Raw genomic sequence first — 23,926 nt, 5'->3', positions numbered from 1 at the left:
GAAGCATTGAGTACATCAAGGAGTAATAGTTTGAAGCAGAGTTAGAAAAGAAGCTTGATGCCAAAGCAGGGAGGGCCTTGAGGGGCTGAGGAATTGGGACTTTATTCTTCAGACCTGTAATTGTTTCATACTGGCAGAAGCAGGAGAGAGACACGGGGTCCCCCAACTCCTTGCTGTAGTGAGGACTGTGAGTAGTGAGGGTGGCATACTCTTCAGATATGTTGAAGTAAAGTTAGGGCAGTAAAGAAACTCAGTCCAGAGTCTTCTGTCATCCCTGGAGGGGGTGTAAAACTTGACTCTTCATTTCAATAGTCAGGAGTCTCTTAAATGAGAGTACCAATCTCAACAGCTTTATTTCTAGAGACTAGTTTTAATGCATACATTGTAAAACTACGTGTTTGAGAGTTGAAGTAGTCTAGTCGGTTTTCATTTGTGGTGGGGGATAGCTACCCACTTAAATTTGTTCCTGAAGAGTGTGAGGGGACTTAATACTTGTAAATTGAATCATTTTAAATGGGCAAAGGGGATCCTGTACTAAATTCTACTGTTGTATAGTTAATTTGATTATTTTAGAGCAAGACAGTAATCATCCGCCCTCCCCAGTCTGTCCCCATTAATGCATGCTTTAGATTTTTTTTCTTGTCAGCACTTTGAACTAAGAATCAGTATTGAAATTTTAACCTCCAGAACACATTGATTCTTGCCATTTGCAGATGTTAAAATTCTCTACTTCTCTACAAAAAAAATAATTTCTGTGAGTGGACTTGTTTCTAATTTATCCTTGTTTTCTTTTCTTTTTTTAATTTTATTATGTTATGTTAATCACCATTACATCATTAGTTTTTGATGTAGTGTTCCATGATTCATTGTTTGCATATAACACCCAGTACTCCATGCAGAATGTGCCCTCTTTAATACCCATCACCAGGCTAATGCATCCTGCCACGCCCCTCCCCTCTAGAACCCTCAGTTTGTTTCTCAGAGTCCATAGTCTCTCATGGTTTCTGTAGAACACAAGTTGTTCGGGTCTAGGATGGGGTTTGGCAAACTTTTTCTTAAAAACCCTATGGTTTCTATTGTAACTACTCAATTCTGCTGTGTGGGGTGAAAGCAGCACATGAACCAACAGGCATGGCTGTGTTCCAATAAAACTTTATTTTCAAAACAGGCAGCAGGCTGGGGTTTGCTGACTCCTGTCTAGAATTTTCTTCCATTTAAGTCAATTTCATATCTGGGGGAAAAAAAAGAACAGGGCAAGATGCCAGTGATATTGCATAAGTAATTCCTGTAGCTTAGGCAACTATGGTTTGCAGAGGCCATTATTTTTAAGTTATGCCATATTACCTTTATATGTGTAATCATAAGCAGAAAACCTTTCTTCCATCTCCCTTTCCATCTTGCTCCATCTTCTCCTCAAGTCTTTTGAGTGCCCACCGTGTAGCAGATGGCAAGGCTAAGCGCTGGGGAGAGGTGGCACACACAATCAGGGTGGCCTCTGCCCTCATGGAGCTACAGATCCATAGAGGTGACAGAAAGCAGACAAAGTAACTCTAGATTGTGATAAGCACTTTGATGTTTGCAAGCACTGTGTGGAGGTAGAGAATACAGGGAAGAGGGGGCTTCCTTATTTAGAGTGTTGGGGGAGGCCTGTCTGAGGAAGTGAAGTTTAAGCTGAGACCTGAAGTTGAGAAGGACCTAAAAGGCGAAAAACCTGACCGGGTTTGTGACGGGCCTCAGAAGACAGTCCTCCTCCCCTCCTTTTCCCCTGAATGTCAGTACAGACATGGAGATAAACTACTCACGTTGTCATAGAGAGTATGTATGACTTTTTTTCTCTCCCCTTTTAACTTCCTTTTTAGGCAAGATTAATGGCAGTAAGAACAAATGAAAAGTTTTTGGCTTCTGGTTAATCCATGCACGTACATTCTGAGCGTGCATGGAGGAGTTGGCTACCAGCATAATGGTTCGGACATTGTAGCCTATTGGTGAGAGCCTCTGGGATGTGTGAGGTTTGTCACTGCACTTGTGAGGTGGAAGCCTCCTGTGTTCTGCTTCATGATGGCGCGCCTGAAGAACATGCCGCTGCAGTGGGGGAGTGGGGCCCTCTGCTGGCCGACTGTCACTCACCGCTCAGAGGGAGAGGATTTCTCGAGGGCTCGCTCAAGTGGCTAGGCTCTGGGATAGTTGGAGCCTCCTGTCCTATGACAAGCTCCTCAGGCTAACCCTTCGGGGAATATTCACAGGTGGCCTTGGCTAGCCCTCGCTCCTATGCTCCGCTGCTTTTTTCTTGTCTGTAGCACTCTGCTTGCCAGTGCTCTTTGCTTAACTGACTACTGATGCTTTGGTGGAAGGTCAGGAGGTTGTTGTGGACTGAGTAAAGCTTTTGTGTTTTCACCTGCTGTCTTTGGCAGCTAAGTACCCAGTTAAAGTCACTTCGCTTTACTGATAAGTGATGTTGACAGATACACAAAATGAATATAAATCGGATATGTGTGTGGCAGCGTTCTGAGTCTTTGTACAGGTGGAGCATGTTCTACTTGGAGTGACCATCCTGCAGAAGCCTTGATCTAGATGAATTCACCGTTTTGGCCTGGTTTGGGGTTTTTAATTTTTGTTATTGGGGTATTTGTTTTGTTCTGTTTGTTGTTTGTTTTTTATTTTTATTTTGTCCCAACATTTTCCTTTATAGTCCACCATTAGATATTGATCAGTTGAAGCTCATTTTAAGACTCGTTGGAACCCCAGGGGCTGATCTTTTGAAGAAAATCTCCTCAGAGTCTGTGAGTTGATGCTTTGATTGTAATTATCTGCCCTGTTGGGAGCCTCTGCCACTTGCCTTCCATCAATCTGTACTTTGCCCTGGGTATGTTTGTAAGCATGTGTGCCCTTTTGTGCTGACTTTGAGGATGAGGTGTGTGTGTGTGTGTGTGTGTGTGTGTGTGTATGTGTGTGTACATGCACTCATCTGCCCTCATGCATGAGTGTGTTTTGCTCTCTATTGGCGTATTAGATCATGAGAGCTTGTATTGGGCAGTAGTATCCCAGTAAATGATTTGAGATTCTAACTCATTCCAAGAGATTAAAGGAACAGATGTCTCTGTTATCAAGCCCTTACATCATCTTTCTCAGAAGTTTCACATATACTTGAGTTCTTTCTACTTTTCGGTTAGTGTGTGTTCTCAGAGCATGAGCTTTACCACGTATTAGTCTAGCTTCACTACAAGAATGAAGTGTGCATTGTATCCACGCTACTGCCCTTTTCCAGAAGTTACTGCTTTTTACTGTTTTAGAATAGACAACTCACACATCTTGTATAAGTTGTCTATTCCCAACAGGGGCACCTCTCCACCCTGTCTCCAGACCAGTCCTGATACCTCACATCCACTGGAGCAGACTTGTAAATCCTTCCTCCCACAGCCTGCCTTTGTAATTACAAGTTGAATAACCTGAGAAAACGCTTTGGAGCTAATGCTTTCCTGCCTGTAAGCAGGGATCTAGAGAGAAGCCATGGGAATGTGACTCTGGCTTACTTTGGCTCCAATTTCCTGCTGTTGGTCATTTTCTGGGGCCAGAGACAAGAGAGAAATCATGAAAGCTCAGCCTTTCTCCCTTTTCCCCTCTGTCTGCTGCCAGGCAGTTGACTAAAAGGGAAAAAGAGCTGTGGAGCCAAGCTCCAGTTGTGCCTTCCTGAATTCTCCTCCCAGCATTCTGACTGAAGGGGTCCCTTTGCCCAGTTGGAAGGACTGCTGGGTGGCTTGAGGCAGGCTTGAACAGGTGAGTTTGAATGGTTCATCATCTCCCTTATAAAATATATTGTCATCTGGTATGTTTCTGATACATTTCCATTAAAAGACCACAAAGCCCAGTGTATTTATGAATTTCACCTCTGAGGGATGTAAGAAACTGTACTGGCTCTATTATTTTGTTTCATTTATTTACTTAAGATGAGAAGGAAAAGCACAGAAAGCTGTGACTTGCCTGAGTCATGCACTGAGTCACTTGGCAGAGCTGAACATAGATCTCAGATGTTCTTATAACATGATCTCTAAACTTGAATCTCATGCGATTGCACACTATTTTGAAAGTCATTGTCAGAGTTACTGACCACCATGTCAACCCAAAGGAGTGCTTTCTTTTGCCTTATGAAATGCAGAAGCTGGATAGAGTGAATCAAAGAAGATAAGGAATGCTGCTTAGAGAGGATGGTGCTTTCTTGTTTTAAATGCATGTGCTTAGGAAGACTGGTAATACAGAAAACATGGAGGCAAAGGAGTGGGGGTGGGAGGAAGTTTAGTTTATTTACCAATAGTACTAATGAGACTAGGATAGTAAATTCATTTCCTGTCTGGATATGGCCACTAGCAGCTCCTTCTCAGTCCCCTCTCCCCTGCCCAACCATCTGCCCTAGAGGTGTGTGCTGTTAGTCACAAGAATCTCTAAAAGAAAAAGCATGGGTAATATAGTATTTACTTATTATTAATCCATCATTTATTTTTAGGAAAGAAACAACATCAGTGCCCAGCCTAATAATGAGATCTCTTTATCTTATGTGAAATAGGGCACATCATACATTTAAACGGCTCTAGAGTTGGGCATAATAAAATGGACTACCAGAATATAGAACGTACTCCAGTAATGCTGTATTGAGTATAGGAATAAGAAAGGGTTTTTGTTTTGTTTTGTTTTTTCCTACCTGGTGATGGCAAGTGGATAAAGGGGGTTTAAATGGTAGACAAGATTAATTTGATGTTAGTAATACTGTCCAAGTACCAGTTTATCTTAAAAAGCACATGATGTGTGTGGGACACATGGTGTGTAAATAACAAAGCCAGGTGAGTAAAATTGTTTAAGGATTTTAAAAATTGAAAGAAAAATTCATTAGTGAGGGAATGTAATAAAAGAAAGCCAATAGCTATTTTTATCACTCCTGAAAAGTAGTAAGGTAGTGATGCCATCATTTTTTTTCTTTTCAAATTTTTATTTAAATTCTAGTTAGTTAACATACAGATTCAATCATTTATGTAGAAATTCAATCAATAAATAGGGCATTGTAAGAAAATGCAATAATGGGCTGATTGAGAACAAGTTGGGATATACAGTGAGAAAGGGGATGATAAATAGGTCATGGCAGCTCAGGAGAGAGGACTGTTTTGGTTAGTGACCCAGTACCTATAGTAATCAGTGAAAGAACAACAAAAAAAAAATCATATTAAGAAAGCAAAAGCCCTTTCACTGACTCCCATTTTTCTCTAGACATATATTCTTCCTAGCCTCCTGACAGGAAGGGGATATAATAATTTTGTCTCCTTTGGCTAAAGGAGACAAAAATAGAAAATGCACAGGCCAAGTATTGTTCCCAAGAAAGAGGAGAGAGGTGGCAGGATTCTAAGATTTTAAAACCCAACTGGTATTCTGCTATTGCTGGTTTACTTAGTGAGCCCCTTTTGTTGTATTTCTTGGCATGCAAAGTACTATTGGTTATGTAATTTGTTTAAAGGTAAATCTAAACTTTGTTGAGAGAATGGTAAAAGGGCTTCATGCCACCTTTTGAATTTGCTGGCCTCTGTCTTTGGGTGTAAGGAGTGTGAAAGGCAAGATGGAGCTCATGGTCCCAGCTCTCTCCTGCCGGCCAGCCTTCAACATATATTTGTAGTCCTCTGACCACGAGGGAATTTGAGTTCAGAGGATGAGTAAATGTGAAAAATTACTGAAGGAAGCCACAGAGAAGTGTGATTGCCTGACCAGGGTGCTCATTGAAGATGCTGCTACAACCGGAGGAAGGAATTAATAGTTTAAGAAGAAAGGGAATATAGAAAGATTTTTATTGAATTGCATTGATTTTAAAAAATCCCATCACTGCTCCTTTAATAGGAACACATGATAAACCAGTTCATATAACATTTTGGAGGAGGGGGAATTGTGTTAAAGCTGAGGGGGCAGCAAGAAGAGAGAAGTTTGGAATACTGTTTCCATATGTGCTTGTACATATGGAAGACCTAGTAGTTTCGTCCTTGTCAGATCATTGCAGAGCGTTTGCAGACTTCCTCCCAGCTGTTAATTAAGTGAAGTCAGCCTATTCACCTGTTAGAGACTTGTGGAAGAAATCACTGTGGCATGCTCTAATACCATTAGCAGCCTATTTTGTCTTTGCCATTAGCTTCTAACTTTGCCCCAGGTCTCCTCTTTCTTCATCACCACTGTGTGTGTGTGGCATGTTTTATAAATGTACCACTACTAATGTCTTTGAAACTTGGCGTTGCTTATCAGCTCACACACCCACCCATGTCTTACCTTTGGAGGGATGGTGCCATGGAGAGTTACCAGAACCTGTGCCATGAAAATTTAACCTCTTCCTTGAATGGATATATTGAAAAATTTTGTTTTGTCCAAAGCTGAATCAAAATTTTCTGAATCATCTCCATTTATTCCCCAAGCAAGCAGGTTTTGGCCATCAGTACTTGAAAACAGTTCTCTGGCTGGCATCCTGGATCAAGGGGCAGTCTCTTTCCAGGGAGCCTAAATATTTAATCTTAAAGATGATGCTGAAACTAAAGGAAAATAATTTTCCTTATCTGCATGGCCAGTTACTGGCTGCATGCCTAGTAAACTCTCATGCCATTCCACAGAAGTGTGCTTTCACATGCAGCCTTGGGCCCTGGCCTGTGGGGGGGGATGGGATGGGTGGGGAGTGGGTTTTTTTGTTCGTTTTGGGGGTGGCTTTTTTGGCCTTCTTAAGAACTTGAGTTGAAAGTTATTTTTTTGCACTGTGTGTTTAACAATGCCCTTGACTAGGCATCTAAGATATTAACCAGCTTCAGCAGATTATGCGTCTGACGGGGACCCCCCCTGCTTATCTCATTAACAGGATGCCAAGCCATGAGGTGAGAACAAACAGACTGGATAGGGATATCCAATTCAGAAGGCCACATTCTCATTTTGTTGCCACTGTATATATAACCAACGCGGTTTTTAATGTCACTGAGTGCTTGCATGGGCCTTGAGGGCTACTAAGGTGATGACCGCCTCTGTGCTATTGCAGGATGCTCACATTTGGGATAAAATGTCATCCAGTCCTCTGGATTGAGAATATAATTTATAGGCTTGTAAATAGAAAATGATACTACTTTTATATTTGGGTTTTATGAATTTAGTGCTCAAGAGGCTGTTGTGGCATGTTAGCATCTGATGACTGTAGGCTGGAAGTATATTGAACTGAGGGCCATTAGGATGCTTTCCTATTCATCAGTTTTTTATAATGACCAAAAGAGAATTCTTCAAGATAAAAAACAAGTTACAAAATATCCAACACTAATAAATAACTATATTTAAAAGAAAATATACAAATAATATGGAATAAATATGAACACTTATATAGGGTTAAATGTCTTCTTTACCAGTTCTTACTACTTAATCTAACACTAGTTTTATAATCAGAGATGGTTGGGGCCCTTCTTTCCAAGATGCCTTTCATCTTTTTGGGAGCCAAGTTGGCATCACAGAGGCCCTTCCCAGCAGTGTTGTTTCTATTTCAGCTATATCCGGGTAGTTTTTAAATTTACCTTTATTAATTTTATTAGAGGGATGACTGTTCTCTGCATGAGACAGGTCTCTCTTACCTCTGTCTTCCCTTGATCCTTTTATCTACATGCTCGAGTAGGAAGGGATTACAGACATGTGGATATTCAATTCTGAGAACTTTCTTTTCAGATTGGAAAGATTCTCAACCAAAGCAGACCTCTCCTACTTGCTGCACATAGAGTGACTAAGAAGGGGAAGTTGCCGTAGTAATCAGAACTTTTTCTAGGCTTGTGTGTGCACACACCCACACACACACACTTTTACTGTTGCGCTGAGCTGTATTAAAACAGGAATTTTAAGGAAGTGGTTAAGATAGATTCAAAGAAGTTTTATCTCAACTATTCAGATGGACTGATAGTGGGATTTATGTTTTGAAACAGGGAAGGTCATAGACACAGTTTAATACCTAAATCTGAAGTACACATTTATGAGTACACTTGTATTTACATGATTATTCTCAGGACCAGTTTTTGGGTTTGCCTTGGTAGAGCTATCAGTCCTTAAAAGTATTTGACACCTTAAGTTCCTTTGAGTAGAGTTCAGAAATTGTGAAGTTGAAACACCCTTAGGGAGTGAGAGCAAACTTTCTAAAGGCAACGGGGAAAGCAGCTAATGTTGAGTTCTCACTCTGCACCAAGTACTGTGCTAAGGAAGTATTGGTTTGTTATCTCCAGTCCTCACTGAAGTTCTGAAGTAGGCGTTGTAAATCTCATTTTACAGAAGAGGAACCCAAGCCTTAAAGAGAATAAGTAACTTGCCCAAAGTGATAAAGTCAAGATTCAAACTCAAGCCTGTTCCACCATAGGGACCAAACTTAAAACAACTAGTAATATAAATGTTGTTTGTGTCAGAATTTTAGTTTGAAGCTTTTTCGTGAGCTTTATCTTATTTGAATATCGCAATAACCGTATGACATACAGGCAAGCCAAATACTAATACCTAATACTAATATTTTGCAGATAAGGTCACTGATACGTTGGTTGAGACTTGCATAAGAAGACATAGCTTCTAAGTGGTAGGGGAAATATTTCTGCATAGGCCACGTAACTTATAATCCGCTATTCTTCATCATTCTTACCGAGTTGTTTTAGTATTTTTAAAATGTGTTCAAGACTTTTAGAATAATATACTAAGCTTATGTTTACTTTCTTATTACCAAGATTACTTTGTTAGCAAGGTTTAACATTGATACCCTTTTAACAAACTAAGAGTACCTACTGAGATCAGCACCATGAGAAGCCTGCTGGTCCTAGACTTTCTTTAGGAGTACTGATCCCTGTGCTAATTTTAGCTTTCTAGGAAGGCTGTCTCAGAAAGGGCAACTCCTTAGATACCTTGGCCTCATTTTTTTTTTTTAATGATCCTTTTGATCCTTTGATTGGAAAGCTAATAAAAGGGAACTTAATTGCTTAGCATTCTCCTTCACTTGAAATGTAACTGTGAGAGATAGCCAGAATAAACAAAAGTGCTGGTTATACATAAGGAAGTTAAGATGGCAGTAAGAGAGAAATCTTTTAATTGAATATCAAAGACAATCATAAACATTGAAACTAGCAGACTTTGTCAGTTAACACTTGTTCCTTGGCAGGACCGAACTCTCTGGGAGCAGTAACATTATTGAACAAAGCCATTTTCAAAACCTTTTATTTTTACAGGCAAGAAACTACATTCAGTCTTTGACCCAGATGCCAAAAATGAATTTTGCAAATGTATTTATTGGCGCCAATCCCTTGGGTAAGTTGATCATATCCTCACCTCATGAATACTGAATTGTTAGTAACATAAATTGGGAAATTAAAGAGGAGTTTTTCCTTTTGATTAAATAGGGTACCATTAATTAAATCCTAGGAGGTGGTAAGTAATGCTATTTATTACCTATGTTTGTGTTGTCAGATTTTTTAATCATGTGATACGTGTATATATGATCCTAGAATTTGGTGAAAGAAATGAGCTTGTATGGTGAAGAAAGGAGAGCAAGTAGTGGGGATGTTGGGAGAAAAGATCGAGGGGCACAGGAAGAAGGAGGTACAGAGGAAAGCCTATGACTGGACAACTGCTGCAGTTTTGTGGTGTCCCAAGCCAAGGGCAGAAACAACTGGAGCAAATGGGGGTTTAGAGGACCCCCCCAGGAGCTTCCTGCAGTGTGCCCTGCACTGCCTGTAGCTGCCCAGTGCCACAGGTCCTGCCGTCCTTGTGCACTTTTCCTTTCTCCTCCTCTTCTTCTGCCCCCCAGGGACTTAATTAACCATTCTGTCTTCTTTGCGGGGCGAATTTGCCACCTCAGACTTTAAGGAATGGCTCCATATTCCTTCCTGCCACCATCACTTCTGGGATCCTCAGCAGAGGGATGTGACAGGGGTAGCTGTGGGACATGTACTGCCTTGGCTAAGAAGGGAGTTGATTTATTCCTTAAATTTGGGGGCAAATATGTGCTTTGGTTGGCCCCTAGCAGTGGCATTGCCTGAGACCCCACTTCCCTGATTCGAGGATTGTGCAGTAGACCGGGCCATTTAACAGAAGACACGGAAAAATCAGACCAGGCTCCCTATGAGAAAGGGAGGGAGGCCATGCTATGATAATAGTATAATCAAGCTTCTCACTTTCCTGAAGATTGTGTTATATTGGCATGTTCTAAAATCTCTCAGTGGGTCATCCCTCTGCTTGGTCCCGGCAGCTGTGTTTCAGGTTTAGTTTTATCCTTTGAGAGCTGATAGTCATGATGCCCTCTTCAGAAGTTGTAGTGAAAGCTAAGTGGTTTTCCCTTTTTAAGTACTTCATCCATAGTGATCATTGAGAGTGATTTCAGTGTTACTGTGATAATTCTTACAAGAGCAGAGATGCTCACATTCTCTGAGATGTTGGGCAGTCCTGGGTGAGTCTTTGTCAGCCTTGGAGATTGTAAGTAGGCCAGATCTCAGCTGGGCCACTCTCACATCCAAAAATGAGTCCACAAACTCATCAGGGGTATATACAGAATTTTATGCAGTTGGTTTAGGTTTGCATCTGCCCCGGTATGTACGCTCCCATTGGCTTTGTAGGATTTATTTGAACTGTATTATCTAGTTCAAGGATCTGTGACAGCTCTGTTTGAGTTGTAAATACTCTAGGATGTTGGGAAATTATGCTGTATGCTGGTAGCTTTCTTGTCTGTCGCTCTGTTCTGAATGTATTTTCATCAAATCAGTTCATATTTCAGACCTGGCAGTGCTCACTGTTTGACTTCCTGTTAACCAACTCCAAGAGATTTGTTAACTCATTTTTCGGGGCGGGGGGGGCATATGTGTGTCCCAGCAGCTTATTTAGGTCATATCCATCCTTCTCTGGAGTCATGACATTTAAACATTCAAAAGAACTGGATACCACTTAGCAATACAGACCGCCAATGAGTTGAATGGAGGCTTTGGGCCATCTGGTGCTCAGCACTGCAGTTCTCAGAATTTAAACATGCTTAACAGCTCACTGCCAAACAGTGGCGTCATACAAAGAGTTTCTTCTTGCAGACAGAACATGGTGTTACTGACCACGAACTTGTGCCCAGCATATTAACTGAGTAGGAACACACCAACGATATAAATAATGACAGCTGTGTTTTGTCAGTCACGAACTTCATGTTTGACTATTATTCTCAAAACATGAATTAAGACTTGAATTGCCCTTTGATATAGTGTTTGTACTTCTATCTGTCAAGATCTTAGAGGAATCTTTTCCTTACCCCTGATCTTATTCCTCATCAAGGTATTGGTTATTAGGACATTGTACTTTTCATCCTAGAAAACCCCATCAGATGTAGCGTGTGACCCTTAATTGGATCCTGGTTTGAAGAAACCAGTTATAAAAGACAACTTTGGGATAATTGGAGAAATTTTAACATAAACTGGATCTTAGATGATATTTGAGAATTATTCAGTTGTCAGACATGATGGTTTTGTGATTATATAGAAAGATGTCTTTATGCTGAAATATTTTGGGGTAAAGTGTCTATCATTTTATTTTAAAATGGTCCAGCAAAAAACACAGTTAGATAGATAGAAAAATAAATAATGTTAATTGTTGGATATGGGTGGTGAGCATATGACTATTCACTGTACTATTGTTTTGTATATTGAAATTTTTCATAGCGAAAATTTTGTATTTCTTTTATCCAAATACCATGTCTTGCCCACACACCATGTAAAACCCTAATTTGTTCATTGTTGGAAGATCCTTTTGATGAATATTCATTGCGTTATGTTAGTAAATAAACAGCATAGGGAGACAAAAAAAAAAAAATTTAAAAACCACCCTGCTTACCTTTTCTAGGTTACTTTGGTTATAGGCTTTCCTTTTTTTTTTTTTTAAAGATTTTATCCATTTATTTGAGAGAGAGCACGTGTGCACGCATGAGTGGGGGGAGGGGGAGAGGGAGAAGCAGACTCCCCACTGAGCAGAGAGCCCACACACCAGCTCAATCCCAGGACCCCGGGACCATGACCTGAGCCAAAGGCAGACGCCCAACTGACTGAGCCACCCAGGCGCCCCTAGGCTTTCCTTTTGACACGGTTTGACTACATGGTAGCAGTTTGACATTGATGTTCCACAAAAGCTTGTTCAGAGTCTCAGTTATTTTTAAAAATTGCTCTTTAGTAATGTATTCTTAATATAAAACACATCCATACACACGCACATACACACATATAAAGAAAAAAAGGGATAATGTTTCCTAGAGCAGACACATGGGGGGAGAATTCTTTGTTCAGTATGAAGACTCAAAACTGTGTGTTTGCTTAATAAGGCCTAATTTTTTGGCTAAGTTGTTAAAAACTCTTTTTTTCCTTCCAATCTGTGGGACTGATAGCTGTCGACTTGCTGGAGAAGATGCTTGTATTGGATTCAGACAAGAGAATTACGGCAGCCCAAGCCCTCGCACATGCCTATTTTGCTCAGTACCATGATCCTGATGATGAACCAGTGGCTGATCCTTACGATCAGTCCTTTGAAAGCAGGGACCTCCTTATAGATGAATGGAAAAGTAAGTCATAAGAGCAGGATTAACATCTAGTGTGAGGACTTAGATTTAAAAATCTTTCTTAGGTGAGCCACTAACCAAAAGCTGTGGGAAAATAGAATTTCTGGTTACAACCAACTTGTTAAAACTGGTAACTAGTGTCTCTGATGCAGAATGGATATGTTCCTCTCATGGAAACTGTCTGTTGTAGATGAGAACACTCTCTGGACCTTTGAGGTACTTATGTCTGGTCTGATTTTACACACAGCCCCTTACATCTGTATAGAGCTTCGAGGTTCTCAGAATCTGCATTTACAACATCTGTTGGAGATAAGTAGGGAATAAGGTATTTTTATAGTTTTACAATCGATAGAACTCTAGAATTACAGTTTTACAATTGATAGTTTATTCTTGTCTCTTACCTTAGACCTAGTTAGGGACACAGCCAGAAATGGAACCTGTGTCTCCTTTATGTCCAACTTCAAATTCTTTCCATAAAACATACATTCAGAATTCTAGGTAGATCCCTAAAGCCAGAATTACCTGTTGCTGTAGCTTGTAGAAGTGCTCTGTTATTCTTGAGCACCTTCTCCAGAGAGCCTTAAAAAGGAGGCACTGCTGAATGAAACAAGTAAGTAAAAATAGTTCTTTTTTGTGTCCTTGAACTTCTGTGTAATCACATGTTCCCTTAGGATATCACACATAAGCAGTGAGGCGGTTATTTGAAGTAGTCCATCAGACCACTGGCCTGGACAGGAGGGAAGGACCTTGAGCTTAGAAGTTGGAGTACCTGCCAGTGAAGAGCATAGTCTAAACTCTCACGTCCTGCTTTTCCTTCCTGATTTTTAGGCCTGACCTACGATGAAGTCATCAGCTTTGTGCCACCACCCCTTGACCAAGAAGAGATGGAATCCTGAGCACCTGGTTTCTGTTTTGTTGATCCCACTTCACTGTGAGGGGAAGGCCTTTTCATGGGAACTCTCCAAATATCATTCAAGTGCCTCTTGTTGCAGAGATTTCCTCCATGGTGGAAGGGGTGTGTGTACGCGTGCGCGCGCGCGTGTATGTGTGTGTGTGTGTGCTTCTGTCGTGTGCATGTGTCTGTCTTTGTGGGAGGGAAACTATGATCACAGTGACTTTCCTTGGAGTCACAGAAGCTGTGGGGCAGCCCCTGCTTGCTCGTTGTGAGAGTCAGCCCAGGCAGGCAAGAGCTACCATCTTGTTAGGGTTTGTTACGTGCAAAAGAAAAAACATTAAACGGCCCAGATCCCAGTCATGCTTTTGCCATTTTGGCCTTTCCCACAGCCCTGCCTTGAGGTGGGGGGGGGGGGGTGTAGACCCACCTACATCCTATAGTGGCACAGAGAGAGGGCGCACACTTTCTGGCTGCTTCGGAAGTCGTCCCTAGCGACGGCACGCGGCCAAAAAGGACCAACTGGCTTCTGTGCACTAGTCTGTGATTGATTTGCTTAGTATGATTCTCAGAACTCAGCAGGTATGTCCGAAACTGTAAATATGCTTGTGCCTTAAGAGGAGAGAAGAAAGTGTAGATAGTTCAGACAGCGCTGGAGGTGGCGTGCTGAGCCAGGCAAGCAGTCAGGCCGTCGGCTGGCCGCCGGCGAACCAGAAGTAACCAGGGAGCCCTTGGCAGTGGCGTGTGTGCATGTGTGCGCATGCGTGTGTGTGCTCCCCCCCCCCCGCTTGCCCCCCCCACCTCCAGTGCAAAGGTTTCTTGCGTAGTAGCCCCAGCAGGCAGAAGCCGGTTCTTGCTGTCAGTGTACTTCCTGTGTGCTCTTTATTCCCAGCAGAGTGACGATGTGTTTTGCACGTCTTGCTATTTGAGCATGCACAGCTGCTTGTCTGTTCTCTTCGGGAGGCCCTGGTGCCAGGCAGGTTTGCCAGTGAAGACGTCTTGGGTAGTTCAGAGCCCACATCACCTCGGCTGATGCCACGGGCAGGTGACATCATCCTCTCTCCAGCCCCAGTGCTATTTTGTGTTGAACACAATTGATACTCCAGGTGCTTTTGATGTGAAAACTATGAAGAAATGGAACAGATGGGTGTATAGCATTTTCATTCTTGCCATCTGGTTTTCGACAAACTATTTTTGGGGAGCCATCACGGGAAAGATCAGGGCTTTTCCCGGGAATATCTCAGACTTTGAAAAACAGTTGTTGTCTTCACTCCCAATAGCCAATGCTAAGAAATGCTGAAAATCAAAGTGAACAATAAAAGGTCATAAGGCCAGAAACTCCTTTTGCTATCTTTGTCTAAACATGGTTATTAAAAAAAGTAATGAGGTGTCTTTTCCACCCTTCTTTGGAAAAGGGTCTTCTTGGCAGCTTAACATTGACTTCTTGGTCTTGGTTTGGGGAGAGATAAATTTTGTTTCAGAATTTTGTATATTGCAGGAATCCTTTGAGAATGTGATTCCTTTTGATGGGAGAAAGGGCAAATTATTCTAATATTTTGTATTTTCAACTTTATAAAGATGAAATATCCTCAGGGGTGGAGAAGAGTTGTTTTCATAATTTTCTGAATTGCAAACGTCTTGTGCTACATAAGGGCCCATGTATTTAAACCTCTTGTGAAATAAGAAAGTGTAAAGCCACTTCCACTATTAGCTGTGTGACAAAATCTTGTATTTGGGACAAGATATATCCATTTCTCTATCACAGTGCAGTGGTACATGCGCTCCAGAGGGATGAGGTAGGACCCCTGAGTCAACTGGAGCAAGAAGGAAGGAGGCAGGCTGACGGTGATTGCCTCTCACCTGGGATTCTCCCCCTCTTTAAAGGAAAATGAACGCAAAGGCCTCATCTCCTTTATATGCAGTTCAAATCCTCACAATCCACAGCAAGATGAATTTTATCCGCCATGTTGGGTTGTAAATGCTAGTGTGATTTCCTACAGAAATACTGCTCTGAATATTTTTTCATAAAGGTCTTTGCACATGTGATTGTATATGCATTAGGAGGCTGAATGTTCCGGGAGCCTGGACTCAGCTGGAGCCCGTGGAAGAGCTCCTTGGTTTCTGAGCATCATGCTCCCATCTCCTGATTTCTCTGAACAGAAAGCAAAAGAGAGAATGAGGGAAACTGCTATTTTATTTGTATTCATGAACTTGGCTGTAATCAGTTATGCCATATAGGATGTCATACAATACCACTGGTTAAAATAAAGCCTATTTTTCAAATTTAGTGAGTTTCTCAAATTTATTTTATTTTTATGTTGATTGTTTTTTATTTAGTGCACAATATGGCATTACATCGATGTTCTTTCAGTTGTGGCCTGGCATATGTTTCTGATAGATCTTAATATTTACTCCTAAAATTTAGAAGACACTTTAACAGATTGTACACTTTATGGTGAAGCAGATCTGAGTCTTTGATGTAGATGGATAGAGCAAATAGCAAATAAGGTATAACGCGGCAGGCAGAGTGTTACTACACTTGGGTGTCAGAGTGGCCTAGGACAGGGGTCAGCAAACCATGGCCCAAGAGCCAGATCCAGTCTACCATCTGTTTCTGTATAGCCCGCTAAAAATGGTTTTTACATTTTTAAATGGCAGAAATCAAAAGGACAGTATTTTTGTAGTGTGTGAAAAATAATGTAAAATTCAAATTTCAATGTCTATAAATAAAGTGTTATCGGAACACAACCACACGTTTGTTTATGTATTGTCTATGGCCGCTTTTGTGCTACAGTGACAAAGTTGAACAGTTGCAGCAGAGACCGTATGGCTTACAGAATGGAAACTATTTACTCTCTGGCCCTTTACAGAAAAAGTTTGCCGACCCCTGGCCTGGGACTTCAGTTTCCTCATGTGTAAGATGAAGTTTGTTTAGATAGTTGTTTGGGTACTTTTCAGCTTTGACGTTCTAAGACTATCTGTACAAAGTATATTTTTATTTGAAAATTGCCAGAGAGAAGATTGTATGAATACATATATATGTACAATGTTTATAGACTCTGAAGCAAATGTGTTTTATGACTCTCTTATCTTATGGCCCTTGACAATATTCTTCAAAACTACTGAACTGCACCACAGAGTTAAAGGGCCACAAGGTCTCATGGCTGTTTTCAGGGCCTGTGTTGGTATGCTTCCTTTCTCAGTGGCCTAGGAATGCTAACAGTGTCCCAGGGTGGATTGTGAGGCCTAGCCTCTGAGGATATCGAGAGTGTGCAGCTGGGTGTTTTGTCCTGTGGTGTCTGGGCCCAGGCTGGCTGCTGGGAATAATGGCAGAAGGCAAACTAAGCACAGACTCTTTCCTTCATTCTGTCCTCATTAGCTTCGTAAGAGGTAAAAGAGAAGGGACCCAGTTGTCACATGTGGTATATCAGCCCCCGTAAAGATCAGACAGTTGTAGGAAATATTTCGCCTTCACATACCAGGCATGAATGCTGTGACCCAACCTTCCTCCGGAGCTTCTGAGTGCAGGCCCTGCTGATTTGCTCAAGGAGAACGGACACCAGAAAAAACTCACCTAAAGTAAATCCACTTAAAATGGGGACCAGAATTGCATAGTATGTGGTGGAGATTGGAGGAGAGAGGAAGTCTGATTGGGACTGTCATGAAAACTGAACAAAATTATAAAAGCATATTCATAATTTCAGACGCAGTTTTGTAATGAACAAAGAACAAATGAAGTGTTTCTCAAGTGACACCGCATCTCAGGGTGCAATATCCTTCCTGTTTTGATTTTTGTAGCATAATCATGGGGGAACTTGTTGAAAAATATTTGACGTCTTCCTCAGTTTTCCTAAGGGCCTCAATCTTTTGATATTCACATTGTTCTTTTTTATAAGTATCGGTGATTCCTTTATCACCTTTCCCTTTTTATTGTTGTCTGGTCTGTCTGCCAGATCCACATTTTTGAGATCTAAGCAGTTTTCTAGCATTATTTACCAAGTTTATCAAATCTACCATCTTTTCAAGATTTACAGTTACTACAATTTTAACCTGCACTGTATTTGTGTCATTGGTCATATGCTTATAATACAGTTAGAGACTAACAGAAGACTAGAATGGGCAGGATAGACACTCTGGGCTCAGATAACTTCGGAAACAAGGAGGGACTAATGTTATAAGTAGTCTATTCATTAGTGAATGTTTTTGTGTGACAACTTTCACTTTTCTGTACAATCTGATACCTATGAGGACTTGGCCAACAAATATGCAAATGAAGACCTTTTTTTTTTACTTATAATACAGATATGTTTTAATATACGTATACTTTAAACTTAGCGTTTACCCTTCTCAGGACTTAGAGGCATCACAAGTTCATGAGGAAAAGGTAAAAGGTTTTTCAGGGTCTGGTGTTTTTGTTTTTAAGGTTTTATTTATTTGAGAGAGAGCAGGCACGAACAGGGGAGGAGCAGAGGAGAGGGACCAGCAGACTCTGCAGTGAGCCCAGAACCAGATGCAGGGCTCGATCCCATGACCCTGAGATCATGACCTGAGCGAAAATCAAGAGTTGGGTGCTTAACCGACTGAGCCACCCAGGCGCACTTTATAATAGCAAAATACTGGAAGTAACCCACATTTCTGTCATTGAGGACTTGACTAAATAACATGGTTATCTTACAGTGGAATACCGTATACCCAGGCATGGATACATGTGCAAGATATATTAGGAGGAAGAGAAAGTACATGGCAAAGTGTAGTATATCATCCTCTCTTTTTACTGATAGAAAGATATGGCTAGGAAGAACCTAGAGGAACACACACCAAACTCAGCAACCATCTCTGGGTAGTGGGATTATAGGAGGCTCTAACTTTGTGCAGTTTCTGTTGTGTTTTGTTATAAAACAATGATTTCTTTTGCAATCAAAACTTTTTAAAAAAATTTTTATAAAGATTTTTTTTTTTGTCTGTGTGACTTGGGGAACCATTCCCCAATTTCAGTTTTGCCAGGGTCAGAGCCCAACTTTCCAAGATAGAAAAACACTTGCTAGAAAGGAGTTGCACCCAGGTGTTGGGCCTCTGACAAGCAGAACACCACCACTCCTTTGTAGCAGGATTCTCCCCCAAGCTGGGAGGGCCTGGCAGTTTCTTCCCCAATAGAAGAGTATATTTTATGGATCTGAAGCCGGATTTTTCAACTTTTGGCACTCTTTTTTTTTTTTAAAGAGTTTATTTATTTATTCATGAGAGACAGATGGAGAGAGAGAGAAGCAGAGGGAGAAGCAGGCTCCCAAGGAGCAGGGAGCCCGATGCGGGACTCCATCCCAGGACCCTGGGATCATGACCTGAGCCGAAGGCAGACGCTTAACCATCTGAGCCACCCAGGCGCCCAACTTTTGGCACTCTTGACATCTTGAGTTGGATTGTTACTTGTGAAGGCTGACCTGTATGTTGTAGGTGGTTAAGCAGCAAGATGAAAGTGGTGTACATGCTCCCTTCACCCAGCTCTGACAGCCAAAAATGTCTCCAGACGTTGCCAAACGTCTCCTGGTGCAAAATCACCCCTGGTTGAGAACCACTGATCTAAAGCTGAGACATCTCCGGGTGTCTCACTGGCTCGGTCAGTAGAGCAGGTGACTCTATTAACTTGGGGTCGTGAGTTCAAGCCCCACGTTGGGCCTAGAGCTTACTTTTTAAAAAAATGTGTTTTTGTTTTTGTTTTTAATAATAAAGCTGAGACACCTCTAGTCTTGCAGAATAACGAAGACTCTTTTCTTGAAAAAATAATTGAAGGTTAACACCTCCTAACTTGTTCTCACTTAAAGATGTAGGAAAGGCCTTTTTGAGGACTGGAGTATATCTTCTTTGGAGAAAAGGAAGATGTTAGTTCAGAAGAAAGTATGCTTGATACTGGATTGAGGCTCTTAGATTTTTCAAAAAAAAAGAAAAAGGAAGTGGGTGTCGAGTGAATAAAATTATTCTTTGTTCAGAGTGTTTGGGCCATCGCCACAGCCAGAACATTTAGTAATTAAACTGGGGTATGACTGCACAATTTTCTTAGGCAGGTGATGGGTTACCATGGAAAGAATACTGGGTTTTGAAGCCATAAATCCCAGGTTCAAATCCTGACTCAAGCTTTTGTCAGGCATGTGACGCTGGGGTAGTTTTTAGCTGTCAAGTTGTTGTAAAGATTAAATGAGATAACAAACCTCCATGTGCCCTGTATGTTGGGGACACTCGAGACACTGGTTAGTTTTGTATCTCACTTGAGCTGACCTTGGGTGTTGAGGCTCTTCTATCAGAGTGAGTGTGGGAGTGTCCTTCCTATCATGCGAACCTCTAAAACCATGTGGGAGGAGAGCTGTCAGGAGGAGATAGCCCAGGGCCTACCTCCAGTGCAGTTTCTGGAAAACTCCCATTATTGAGGCCAGAGGCTGTGGTCTGAGTATGCACAGCTCAAGAGACACTGTTGTACGGCAAACCTTCTTGATTCATTCGGTTTAGAGAATGTGCTTTACTAAGAAGTTAAGGGAGGAAGTAACCTTCAATCCAGTTTTGCAGTGAAGAAAATCTATATCCACGACCACCTTTTGAATGTCATTGGGGGTGGGGGTGCAAAAAAAAAATGTAGCCTAGCCTCTTGACAAAGAACTCTGATAAAGTTCTCAACTATCAGATCCAACAGGCTTTTGCATAACTAATATTTTGAAACATCCACTTTAGGATCCTGAAGTGAAATTCATAGGTAATGTACATAGACACACACAATTTCAACGGAGATGCAATGATCTAATGTAAATGAGGGATAAAGAAAAAAAATGCATATCAATATGAAAATGCTCGAGCATAAGTACATAAAAGACATAATGGAGCAGTTAGATGCTGGCACGTTTCTAAACATAGAATCATCTTGAATGTGACCACTGTGTCCCCTTGTCTTGGCAGCTCAAATACCATGACTGATGGACTGCCATCAGTCATGTGACTTTCTGAAATTGGTGAACAACTCAGTAAAATTTCAAATGAAACAAGTGTAATCTTTTTTTATTTCCTCAGTTGTGATCCTCGAAATTTTAAGTATATACACAAACATAACAAAACAAAAACCAACTTGTGTTTTATACATAAAATCAAGTTACAGTGTAGGCTCAGATAACAACAAATAGGTTTTTCCACCTACATAAATGTCCGGCAGGATGTATTTTGTTATATGAAGCAATTCTTGTTGAGATTCTCACTCTGCATGATGCCTCCTGCCTGCGAAATATCAGAAAGCCCCGGTCATGGCGGCGACCATATGTGACTCCACGACTTCCCAAGTTCACCCTCTGAGAACTGCTGACATAGAAATGGCTCGGGGACTGTGGAGTGAAACCCCCACATTGAAGGACAGGTCGGATTTCCTCTTCTCCCCACTCCGTCCCCCTCCTTCCCTCCTTCCCTACTAAAAAGTAGTTATTTTATTGAACCCCTACTGTATGCTCTACAAGTCATGTCTCAGGTTCTCATCTCCCCAGAGTCACATAACAACTGAGGCTGGAATCCACAGACCGTCCTGGAATCGACACTGAAGGACTCCTAGTTCCACAGAGTTTTACATTGACATTAGACACACCTCTTAGCTTTTTGAAAGAAAATCAAGAAAAAATGTATTCAGTCTGCCTAGTTCCCCTAAGGACTTGCTGGCTGTTTTGGACCAAAGAGGAGAGAAGTGTAAAGGACACCAGTGTCCACGGCAACCACAGCTGGGCACGTGGTGCCTACCCCCACTCAGTGCACACTGGGGCCCCACCCAGGTCCAGCCTCCTCTCCCTGGCCTTCTTGCTCACCCGGGGTGGAGATGCACCCCCAGCCCTAAAGAGGGAAGTGGGCCTGAGGAGGGGCTGCAGCAGCTACTTTTGCCCCCCCTTCAGTGCTTCTCGCTCTCTAGGGCCATGCTCTGCATGTCAAAAGCCACCATGGGCTTCAGCCTTCCCTCTTCTGTGCAGAACCCCCTGCCTTCTTCTCGCTCCTCCAGGCTACGGATCTCTATCACTCCCTCCCTGAACCTTCCCTGGCTGCCCCAAGCTTGGATGGGAGGTCCCTTCTGTGTGCTCTTGTTCTTGTCTGCACTGATCAGTGGTGGCCCCATCTGTGCTTTGTCATCACTGTTTTGTCATTGCCTGGGGTTTGTATCACCTGCTCAAGAGAAAAAACATACAACGGTTAAGGACACAGACCCTGGAAACAGTCTGCGTGGGTCCACGTCCTAGCCCCTCTAGCTCCCAGGGGTCCAATCTTGAGCAAATTATTTCATCTTTCTGAATCTACCTCATAGGGTTGTTGGGATTATATGAGCTGAGGCGTGTAACGCCCTTGGCGTACATTAAATGCTCAATAAATGTCCATTCAGGACTGTATGTCCTCGAGGGCACAGACTGTCTTGTTCACAACTGTTCCCCAACACCTGGCCTGGTACCCAGCACGCAGTGGGCAGCCAACCTTTAGTGACCGAGTCAGTGAATGACGATTCTCTTTTAATCACTCGCACATCATCTTGTCCTCTGCTTCCTGTTTTTATAATCGACGATCTTTAAAAGCAAAGTCCATCTAAAGAAAGAACCCAAATATGGACCGATTATCTGCCCAAAGAATTGGTGCTGTGTAGAAGTTTCCAGTTTAAGAAGAGACAAGCGTCAGGACAATTGGATTCTGATTCTCTTGGCTGCATCTTGCTGTGTCATTTGAGTTGGATGCACAGCAATATAATGACTTGGAACAGGAATCAAAAGATTATTGAAGGTGGCTGATGGCCGTGATCCAGATCATTCTTCCCCATCCGCCACTTTAAAGTGAAAATATCAGGGGAATTTGGAAGTCATTATGGTATCTTGCCCCCTCATTCAACCGTTCCATGCACACCTGTTGGGTAACTTCTATGTGTCAGGCGTTGGGAACATGGAGAAAAAAAAAGATTCCTATGTCTTGGAGTTGACATTCTTAATGGGGAAGATAGTCACAAACAATGACTGTACCATTTCCCCGGCACTCAGAGGACAGAACCCCTGAGTGCTCATTGCTGGAGGCCATTTCTGGACCAGGGGTATCTTTGGTCCACCTCCCTGGCACCCAAGCTAACAGAAGGTGGGATTTTGTCACGGGAGTCCTAGGCTTGGGTGTCCTTGACCTGATCAGCTGGCTTCCCTTGCAGGGTTGCCAATGTAGTCATCTGCTTCTGGTTGGGAGGTGTAAAGTCATCACCCGCTGCCATTACCCAAGGACCCATTTCCCTTCGGCCATTGCTCAGGGATGACACAGCTGATGGTCAGGGCCCTGTCCCAAAAACTCACCCCCATGGCTCTGTCCAGTGACACAGGCCGTGACTATCTGATAATGGCCGCTGACAAATGCTGGTGGTGAGGAGTGTTCCCATCCGGAGGCTGTTCTGCCACTGACAAGCCCCACCCGCTCCCCAGCTAGAAACACCCCACCGCAATGAGCCTCTCCCCAGCCTCCACTCAGGTGCCTGCTGCAGGTGTTCTGTGTTTCTTAAAGATTTTATTTATTTGAGAGAGACAGAGTATGAGCAGGGGTAGCAGCAGAGAGAGGGAGAAGCAGGCTCCTCGCTGAGCAGGGAGCCCGATGTGGGGCTCCATCCCAGGACTCTGGGATCATGACCTGAGCCGAAGGCAGACGCTTCACTGACTGAGCCACCCCGGCACCCCCACTGCAGGTGTTTCTGTAACCTGCGCCAAGCTTACTGGCGTCAAAGCACTGACTGCATTACTTTTTCTAACTAGTATTATTCTTCCATGACACAAGCGTGTTTATTGTTGGAAAAATTTTTCAGGGTAGCTAGGTAGCATCCATTATCCCACTCCCCAGAAATAATAGCTGTTGACAGGGTGGTTTAACCTCTAAATTTTCTAAATCTGTAAAAATACATAACTTCTATAAAAAAGAATGCAGATTATTCAGTCTGTCTGTGTCAATAAATGGTGTTGAGACAACTGGATGGTGACTTTCCTCCTTTTAGCCACGATCACTTCCAGATAAAGCAAAGACTTAAGTGGAGAAGGACTTTCGAAGCATGTCACGAAACGCAGAAACCCTAAAGGAAAAGGCTAATGAATTGGACGTCGCAGAGACTATAAAACTTCCATACGTTAGAAGCCGTCATAGGCACCTTAAGACACCATGTTTTACTTCTAGATAATTATTCTGGAGAAGCTTTCCCACTGGGCTCAAGGAAATCAATACAGGGGACTTTTCACTCAGTATTATTTGTAACAGCAGAAAAACACTGGGGGAGCCTGGCTGGCTCCATCAGTGATGCGTGCGACTCTTGATCTCAGGGTTGTGAGTTCGAACCCCATGCGGGGGGTAGAGAACGCTTAAAAATAAAAAACCTTGAAAAGAAAAGAAAAACTGGAGCAAATCTCAAAGTCCATCAATAGGAGGATAGGAAAATAGCTGGA

At 42.3% G+C, this 23,926-nt stretch overlaps 1 protein-coding gene across 2 annotated transcripts in view; it reads left to right on the top strand.

Annotated features, from left to right (window-relative positions):
• The window catches only part of MAPK14 (mitogen-activated protein kinase 14), a 73,074-nt gene extending 57,312 nt beyond the window's left edge, over positions 1–15,762 (top strand). Inside the window, exons 9-12 of one of the 2 annotated variants that reach the window (XM_025862362.2) lie at positions 6,802–6,881; positions 9,234–9,312; positions 12,413–12,586; positions 13,412–15,762. In XM_025862362.2, coding sequence (XP_025718147.1) covers positions 6,802–6,881; positions 9,234–9,312; positions 12,413–12,586; positions 13,412–13,479 — 401 coding nt within the window. In that variant the 3' untranslated portion in view covers positions 13,480–15,762. Of the gene's footprint in view, positions 1–2,700; positions 2,781–6,801; positions 6,882–9,233; positions 9,313–12,412; positions 12,587–13,411 lie in introns of both variants that reach the window. The other variant, XM_025862361.2, reaches the window with a different exon arrangement.
• Positions 15,763–23,926: the final 8,164 nt, after the last annotated feature.

The sequence above is a fragment of the Callorhinus ursinus genome, unplaced genomic scaffold (genome assembly GCF_003265705.2).
Source record: "Callorhinus ursinus isolate GAN/ISIS: 27379988/994484 unplaced genomic scaffold, GSC_fseal_2.0 scaffold59, whole genome shotgun sequence".
Classification (NCBI taxonomy): Eukaryota; Metazoa; Chordata; class Mammalia; order Carnivora; family Otariidae; genus Callorhinus; species Callorhinus ursinus.
The sequence above is the reverse complement of the archived record's forward strand: the minus strand, read 5'-3'. Positions and strand labels throughout refer to the sequence as shown.